At 43.3% G+C, this 9,634-nt stretch overlaps 1 protein-coding gene across 1 annotated transcript; it reads left to right on the top strand.

The window, feature by feature from the left end:
• The first annotated feature begins 905 nt into the window (after nt 1-905).
• On the top strand, nt 906-7,891 carry angptl4 (angiopoietin-like 4). The gene is made up of 7 exons (XM_083667610.1): nt 906-1,504; nt 2,328-2,438; nt 2,538-2,628; nt 5,270-5,383; nt 5,632-5,727; nt 6,183-6,461; nt 6,597-7,891. Exons 1-7 carry the CDS (start codon nt 992-994, stop codon nt 6,779-6,781), a joined length of 1,389 nt encoding a protein of 462 aa, XP_083523736.1. The 5' UTR covers nt 906-991; the 3' UTR covers nt 6,782-7,891.
• The last annotated feature ends 1,743 nt before the right edge of the window (nt 7,892-9,634 follow it).

Genomic DNA, 9,634 nt, shown 5'->3' with positions numbered 1-9,634 from the left:
GGTGCCATGAGTCCTGTTACATTGTGTAGAAATGCAGGAAATACGATTCAAATTGCAAAAAAGAAAAATCAGGGGCGATGTCCCCCAGATACCAAGCAAAGTGCCCCCCCCCCCCCCCCCCCCACATATAAAATCAAACCTATACCCATGTAAAGCTGCTTTGAAAAAGTAGTTCAACTACATCAAAACTACTTCATCCAACACACAACAGTCACTGAAAGATGACCAGTCCATGTGACAGAAAGCGTGCAACTGAAACTCTCTGAAATCACTGACAGAGATGAAAAACTGATGAGGTGAAGCAAAGTGGGGAGACCAGAGGCAGTGAAGGAAGAAATAGTAGGGACATTTTAAGTTCAAGGGCTTTTTTGGAAAAATGTACTAAGTAGTGACAGTACCTTATTAAACTGCTACATGGCAAAACATTTATTTTATTAATTAAGTAATTACTGGAAATACTACTAGGATTTAAATTTCTACCACCATGCTACTGCAAAATGCAGTCCAACTGATAGTTGAACTACATGTAGTGGCACTACTCCCCAACACTGTTGATTTGCTGAAAATCCATATCAGGAAACTGACTTTTGGTGTTAGTGACTCTCTTGAGTTTACACAACGCTTTCTTTTATCATACAGCTGTGTGTGTGTGTCAATGGAAATACAATCACTCTCTAGCTGTATTCTATAGGTAATGATGGAAACTGGTTCCATTGTTACATCATGTCCCTCCTCCCAAGCCTCTGACATAAAGAGTTAACAGAGAAGAGAGAAACCCGAGAGGAACTCCACTCCCCCTCTGCTCAGCAAGCCAATCAGAGCGGTCGACCAGCTGGAGTTGAGGGCTCTGAAAGTATAAAACAGAAGTGCTCTGCACACCAAGGAAGGAGCTGAGCTCTTGGAACCAACTGGAAAAAGAGGGTGCACAATCTAGCGTGCTTCTGCAACCACTTGACAATAAAAGAACCTAAGAACCAACAATCAAGCAACAATGAAGGTAACACTAGCAACCCTGACACTGTGCCTGGCCATCCTGATGGCCACTGGCTTCCCCTTTGAGAGAAAAGGAGGGCCAGCCAACAGCGGGAAGGAGAAGAGGGTGCAGTATGCAGCATGGGACGACGTGAACGTGATCGCCCACGGCTTGTTGCAGCTGGGCCAGGGGCTCAAGGAGCATGTGGACAAGACCAAGGGCCAGATGAGGGACATCACAGCCAAGCTGAAGACCTTTAACGGCACAGTGGCCGAGCTGGGCAAGGAGAGCCAGAAGCTGCAGGCGGAGGGCGAGGCGCTGAAGGCCAGAGTCCAGGGGCTAGATGACAGAGAGGTACAGGTGCTCAACGTGACGGCCGAGCTGAGAGAGAAGGCAGAGGAGATGCAGCAGGAGAGGAAGAAGGTGGGCGACAGAATGAGCCGGCTGGAGGAGAAGGTGGACGGCATGCTGCAGGGAGAGGGGCTGCCTGGCATGGGCAACGGCAACTACAGCGATGCTCGCATCATCCAGGTAAGGATAAACAATATACCTCTGAGCCTTCTTTGATACTTTGAGCATTTTGTGAGCATGAAGTAAGTAGCCTGTTTACTGCCTGCTGTTAACATGACAAAACACCACAGGATATCCTCATTGATTAACATTAGCTATCTCTCCAAGTATAAAGTAGGCTACAACATTCAACAACCCTTATCATAGGCCTTCTTCAACAAAGGGCTCATTTGATAAGCCTACCTTAAGTGTCCTGAAAAACAACTGAGGGATGAAACACATTTTGATGGACAAGAACATTTGGCTTGGGGTTATTTCCATAGACTCAAAAGGCCTGAACAGCAATGTACAGAAGGCACCGCTGGTAGGTGTGTTAACGAGCGTGCATTGCGTGCAGTACGTGCAAAGCAAACGCTAAACGTTGCCAGACAAAGGAACTGCATGCATCAGTTCGAGAATGTGAATCATTTTTAGAGCTGTGATATTTCGAAATCAGGACCATGATTGACATGTTGGGAGAAACGTTTTTTTTAACTTCATCAGCTGTGCTTGTGCTTCTAAAATGGGATGGAAAAATCCCTCGCAGTTATAACTGGAAAAGACAAATACAATTTGCATTTGGAAATGTGCACGTACATAGGCCTATGGGGTGAAATGACTAACTTCAATTAAAAATGCAAGCACAAAGTTGGCACAAAATGCGTTAAGTATTAACCAGTAGACCTATTTAAAATGTTTGTCACAGGTGTCATTGGACAATATAGTCACAGGCTGAGGCTACTTTAAAATCAGCCCATAAGGAAAAAAACAATACAGTACAATAGGGTATCTTGTTTTATTTCAGTGGATGCTGGAAGCTCAGAACAAACGTATTGATGGCCTGGTCGAAAGAATCCAACTCCAGCAAGAAAAGCTGGACAAGCAAAACGTGCGCATCAGGACCCTTCAAAACCAGGTAGGCCTATATAGAAACATTCTGTCAAATATTAATACGTGCATAAAATATTTATTCATGTACAGTAAACTGGCCTAATGACGTTCTTTGCTTTCTTAGATTCAGTTGACAAAAGAGAGACCGGCTTTTAGGCGTAAAGCAGATGACACCATTCAAAATGGCAGCGTCGAGCAGCGCGACTCACCCATCGGTAAGTAAAGCCAAGTTTCGTGTCAAATCCCTTAATTACATTGATTTAAGATGCCCAGACAAAGACTGACGCCAGCCATATGCCACCTGCTTTGAATGGACAGCAAGAAACTTAAATCACAATAAAGGCTGACATGAGTAGACTACTTGCATGATGTGAAGAAATTAATGCTCTGAAATCATTTGCATAGTAGCGCGAAAAAGGTTGAGATTGAAACACCGTAGCCCATGCCCCTACTTCGTGGATCCATTGGAATCCATCCATGAGTACAATTGAATTGCATGTTAGGCAAAAAAAATTGGCGATGGGCTCATACGAATCACAAATACCCACACTAGGACAGGGAAAGCTCGCAGATAAATGGAAATCAGACATGCATTATATGGTAGTTTGACTCAGTCAGTCATCACAAATACTGATTCTGAAAGCTAGTTGTGTCCTCAATTTACACCCACGCTAGGCAGCTGTTCTCATCTGAATTAGGCCTACAGTGGCTTACTCATAATGCTTGCTTTCAGGGCTGTATAGAATTGGATGGCAGCCAACTAGGGAAAAGTTCAGACACTGTTTCTGCCAATGAAACAATGAACTGAAGGCACGTTCCTGTTTAGTCCTCAACAGAGGGGTCACAGAGTTAAAAGTCAGCATTGAGGAAGTGAATGAATTTCATCTATCCTGAAACACAATCATTAATTTGTTCACTCTTTATTGAAGACCAATGCTAACCAGGCCACTAGGATGTGTCAGACCTACTTAGTTGATTGAGAAATTATTCTAAAAGTGTTTGCTAAATACATTTTCAATATAGATTACATATGTAAAACCCTTTTAAAAAGAAAAGGTTAAATATTTCCCCTCAATTGCAAGCAAGAGAACTTCTATAGTAAGAGTGTATTTTTACACAATTTCACCAAATGTATGTCTTGATAGCAGTGTATAGACAATTAGGTGAAAGGTGAACTCGTAGCCCAGAGCCATGAGATGAGGGAACCGAGCAGTCACACAACAGAACACAAAAAGACCTCTTACAGCAAGTTCTGACATCAGCAGGATTTGAGGAATGCTGTAAAAGAAACAAACCCCCTGGCTGGGCTCCAAATAGGGGAGAGTTCAGCAGTCTCGGACAGTGTTAAATCAGGGTCACAATAGAGCCCCAGCACAGAGGGATTACTCGCAAATCTGGGGGGTGGGGGTGTTCCTCAGATTATGTTCTCTGGGCTCGAGCCAGAAAAATACATGAAAGAAAAGAACTAAAAGATAGGGAGGTGGTCTAATTTCGATGGGTGAACTTTGTACACACATCCTTTGTTGTTTTGAAGACGCTGCCTTGTCGCTCCTTCCAACCCTCCCCTTCTTTACTCCTTCACATAAAACCAACACTAGTACATCCCTCAAGAATGCACAACCTTTCCCCCAGATCTGTCAGGGAGTCAGACATCCCTCCTTTCCTTCCCCCTCTCCCCCATTCCAGCAGATGAAATGAGAAGTGTGCCAAAGTTGAGGAGAACCTCTGACCCCAAGGCAGACCACAACCACCCTCCACTAATCAATAGACTTCATGCCTCCAGGCGCAGGGTCATTCCGGAGGAGTGCTGTATTTTGGTCTTGTGGTCAGCTTTCAAGTCAGTGCTTGAAAACAAGTAGAAACCAAGAAAGACCAATATCAATCAAATCTAAGAATAACATTGATTGACCCTAATTCAATTAAGATGATTAAATCACATGCTGCTCTGATGCTATGTATGTGCCTTATAGCAACAGCATTCACTCACCATTCTCTGGACACTGCCTGAGCATGCAGTGGCCATGCATGCCGACGTCACTGACTGGCTGCTGTGCACGTGAGGGAGGTGTGACAAACAGGAGAGGGGGATATGAGGGGGGTAGAGGAATGCGAGGAGACTTGTGTGTAATCAATAGCCCGGGCAGCTGGGGGGGGGGGGGGGGTTGGGTGGAGCTGCTTGGGAACTGGGAGAAAGGTCATGTTTACTACTAAGCAAGGAGCCCTCTTTTGTAGGCATTTACTTATCTTTGTTAGGTTGAGCTACCGATAAGATGACTTCACAATTAAGCCCTTTTTTTGCCAACATTCAGCATTCATAGAGGTGCAAAGCAACAATAGAGAAACAAATCGGATCCCAAACTGAGTCTGGCCTAATTATAAGAGATGAATGTAAATGTTTTACATTGGCACTTCATGAATGTTTTCTAAACCGTAATTGTCAGACTGAATAGACATTGTTTTTATCATTGGTTTTAACTACTTGTGCTACGGACCCACCCCACCCCCACTTTTATAAACTGAGGTGAGAAATCTCTCTGTTGATAATAAGTGAAGTGGGCAAAGAGGCTAAATGGACTTTTGCCCCATAGCTCACAAACAAGATCCATGTTGGCTGTTACCTACCTCAACAGTTTGAAGTTCAAGGCACTCGAGATCAAATACAAAAAACGGAGTATTTGTTTTGGAGACCACTGTTGAATGAGTCATTTCTAAATGGTATATGTGCCAGAGTAGGGGGAAAGGCCAAAGCACTGTTAGGTCACAGACCTTGAACATTTACTGACTGACTGGCTGAGATATGAGGTGTGAAAGAACTGTTTGTGTTAACTGTGTAGTTTCTGTCTTTTGTTCTTTCAGAGATGGCCTCAGACTGCCACGAGTTGTTCCTAAGAGGTGAGACAGCAAGCGGAGTGTACACCATTGAACCATTGAACTCCCAACCCTTTGAAGTGTTCTGCGAAATGACAGCTGGTAAGTGGAGCTAGCCAGGGTGGTGCCCTTGTGTTCTATTCACAAGGCTTAATGAACAATCACTAACTAGTCCCACAATCAATCATAAAGTTGAAGTACAAGAATACCTCAAAGCCTCTAAAGGTCCTGATCACTCTATAGAGACTCTGTATCTTACAAAAACATCATTGCACGTATGACAGTTGCCTGATTGAAGTGATCATGGTCATGACTAATCCCTTTGCTCTCCCTTTCTCTCTTCTGTACAGAAGGGGGCTGGACCGTGATTCAGAGGCGCCAGGATGGCTCGGTGGACTTTGACCAGCTATGGCAGGCCTACCAGAGCGGCTTTGGTAGTCTGAATGGTAAATATATCCTCTGTTGTCTTTTCTCATATCCCTCACTGAATTCCTTTGGAGCTAGCTAGAGGGGTCACCCCGGAGTTCACACAGTAGTACCACCCACAGGTACAGTAGTGAATAGAACAGTACAGAGCACTTGAGCCAAAATCCCCCATCAGTACAGTTTGATTAACAAGGGGTGATACCAACACTAATGCAGGATTTTAGATGTCAAGAGAGATAAGGTAGATCCTCATAGGATAGGTTTAGCAGAAACACTGTCTAATCTCCAGGTTGAATGTCATTGGTGGATTTGGGCACCAGAAGCAACCAAACCACCTGGTTTTTTTCCCTTGAAATTCAATCAAGAGATTACCAGGCCCAGTTTATTTAGACTTTTCTTAATTAAGACACAGATAGACGCACATTCCACCGCAGAGAGTTTTAACCCTTGTGAATGTCTTCCTCTTTCTCTCTAGGTGAGTTCTGGCTGGGTCTGGAGAAGATCTATTCTGTGGTCAAAGATGCCGACTACATCCTCAAAATTCAGTTTTCTGACTGGAGGGATGAGGCCGAATCTATCCGCTATCCCTTCCGTCTGGGCGGGGAGGAGACTAACTATGCCCTCCACATCCAGGAGACCTCCACCGGAAACCTGGAGACCGCTCTGGCTACTGACGCCTCCGGCCTGCCCTTCTCCACCCGTGACCAAGACAACGACCAGAAGAGTGACACCAACTGTGCCAAACACCTCTCCGGTACGTCTCCCATTGCCACCCTCAAGCCTCAGATACTATTGGTTGAATCCCAAAGATTCAAACTCCAGCGTGGATGAAAAGTCCAACTGTGACATTGATGCTGATCTAACCACAATGTTGACCTTCTCTCTCTAGGTGGTTGGTGGTTCAGCAATTGTGGCCGCTCCAACCTGAATGGCAGATACTTCCAGAGCCCCCCACCACAGCAGAGGCATCAGAGGAAGCAGGGGGTCTTCTGGAAGACATGGCGGGGCCGCTACTATCCCCTGAAGACCACCGTCATGATGATCGCCCCCGCTGAGATCGAGAACAAGTCATAAAAATTTGACACTTGTTCTCCAGACTTTCTGAACTGAAACACTGTTTGAGGTGGTCCGCCAATGAGGGGGTTTAGATGCCTCTCAGTCGAAGCCTCACCCAGCGAGACTCAATAGAGCCAAGGCCATCATAAAAGCCAAAAGAACTCATACTTGAATGAGCTCCATGTTTCCAAAGCTCTGTTTTCAAAAGGTCTCCAGTTTTCTCTGCTAAAGAGACATCCGAACAACAAAGACATGTTTGTTAAGTACAGGTGAATGGAGCAGTGGAAAATTAGCAGGTGTGTTGCATCACTGCTATTGAATGTGATCACTGTTAATCACTCTATAAAAGCAGAATTGGGCCTCTAGGTCTGTTGGTACATCAGCTTTAGAAGGAGTGCTATTAGAGAGAGGCGTGTTCCAACGTGTTAGGTGTTGCAAGAAACCAAGCATTTTTCCACATGTTAAGACCCATCAGACATAGGTTTCTTAATGCAAGAGCTTTTATCAAGGTTGAACAGTGATTTTTAGCTAGCACGCAGCACTGTCAGCGTAAACACTGCCCTCCATTTTACAAGGCCTTCATTATGAAGGTGGGGAAACCCAGAAGAGCCCATTAACCCCAATTGTATGGACCAAATGGTGACTTAAACCGATATTTTTGTTTCCACATGAACATAATGGCATTAGATATCCAAAGGATACAGTACTCGTTAGAACAGAAATTGTGTTAAACATGTTAAACAATGGAAGTATTACAATGTTACTCTATGGAGCACCAAAACCATTCCAGCCATTTGTACAATGTAATACTACTTGACTGCAGTTTTATTTTGAATCAAAGTACGCTCCCACTACACTGCTGAATTTTCAGTTTTTTGTTTTTTTTATCCTTCAGTCATATTGACTGCCCTTACAATACAAGAGTCATCTCTTTCTGTAAATAGTGTATGAATGAATGTCGACTGTCTCTTCAGAACCTTCACTGTAACCTATCTTAACATTCTGTGTTTTCGTTGGTGACTTAAGTTTTTGTTCCCTGTTTTATTTAAATGCTGTAAAGAATCAATATATGTTTCTGGTGCTGCCTGTTTGTAATTTATATTGTCTATTTCATTTTTTCCAGATGTACAATTGCAGTTGTTTTTTTAAAAGAGTAAAAAACAGATCTTTGGCTTGAATGAGCCAATAAAAGTGATTTAAAGAAAAATCCTGTATCTGGTGTCTGATCAAAAACTGATTCTGTATAGAGACATAATTCAAATGCAAGCAATTCACTACAATGGAGCAACATCCAAATGATCACATATTTAAATGAACATAGTACTCAATGGAACATGGTACAGTACTCTAAAACAGTCAAATGACCATATTACCCTTCAGATTATCGATAGGAAGATGGATAAGGAGACTAGTCCATGTCATTGGTACAGTGAGGGTTAAACCAATGTTGCCACGTTACTACCCAGCTGGCAGGTGAAGGAAAAGAATGTCCCAGCCATGCTTATGTTTGCCTTGCACAACAGCGCCCACAGCTAAGAAACAGGCCCAAATACATTAACAGCAGATGGATCTAAAACATAAATATTCCTCCCTCAGCTTGAGAGATAAATGTCACAAATTCTGAACTGAGATGGGCTGCTGGGGTATTTGTTTGGAATGTATGGCTGAATTCCAGGTCTTCCAATTAGTTTATATTGACCGAATATTAAATTACACCTGATTTCCACACTGGGTTAAACATTTAGGGAAGGACTAAAACATTCAGTCCTTCCCTAAAGGTTTGAATTCAGTCCAGGAGTGAAAGCACATCTTGGCCCTAGGCTTGGTTTTGCACCAATACACATAAGTGATTCATCAATTTGCATTAAATTCCAGCCTTTCATATAAAAACTGGGTTGAATAACTGATAACTGATATACTGTACAGTCAGTATCCTCACACCTTGCCCTTCTCTGAAACAGGGCAGGGCAGTTAGAACGGTAGCACAGAGTCTTAGAGGCACGTGGATCTAACTTATTCCCTAGCCTTAAGAAAATTAGCAGCTTAGTTGTCTTTCTGCAGGCTAGGTCCATGTGTCAAGCTTACTGCTAATGTGCTTTCCAATAATCACTTCAGAGAGAGTGAGAGCGACAGGCATGTCTTCCAAATCCAAGACTTGATTTATCTCTATCAAATGCTAGTGCCAGTAGGTTTCTGCTTTTTCCGACTTTGTCATTATCTTGCAAAACAAGGCAAGACACAGATAAAGTGTTGTTGTTGTTAGTGAATGAACATTTTATGCCAGCAAAAGCAATTAGTGAATTATGATTTACAAGTGTCCTCTTTACTATCATACGCACCACACACCACACACACATACAAATCAGAGTAGTGTCTTTGCAGAGGATGTGCAATCAAATGTGTAGTGGTGTTGTTGTTCCCAGTCCTGGCTTTTCAGATTTGAGCCCAATTAAAGCCCAATAGCCTAGACTCTGATGCTCTGAGCCCTGTGCACAAAATGACCAATACTGTAGCCTCATATAAGGACAGCAGATCCTCCTAAGTAAGATCAAGGCTGTAACATCAATCACTTCCAAGCACCAATGCCCAAGCTAGCTAGGATATAAAAATATGAGCATTAATCATTCGTAACCTTGGCAACTGTTCTCCCCAAAGGGAGGGTGGACACCCTATCATGCCTCTGCACCTGTGTGGGGCTCTAGTGATTGAGTGCACTTACTGTTCTAAAGGGCCGTTGCCTCTGATTGTAAGGACAGGATATTCCACCCTATATTTGCAATGAGGCAGCTAGGTCTGGAGAATATTAAGTGGAAACAAGAGTGGAATATGGAATAGTATATGCCATCATGGAATATATATTTACTATAGCAT

Source organism: Argentina silus (genome assembly GCF_951799395.1).
Source record: "Argentina silus genome assembly, chromosome: 1".
In the NCBI taxonomy this organism is placed as follows: domain Eukaryota; kingdom Metazoa; phylum Chordata; class Actinopteri; order Argentiniformes; family Argentinidae; genus Argentina; species Argentina silus.
The sequence above is the reverse complement of the archived record's forward strand: the minus strand, read 5'-3'. Positions and strand labels throughout refer to the sequence as shown.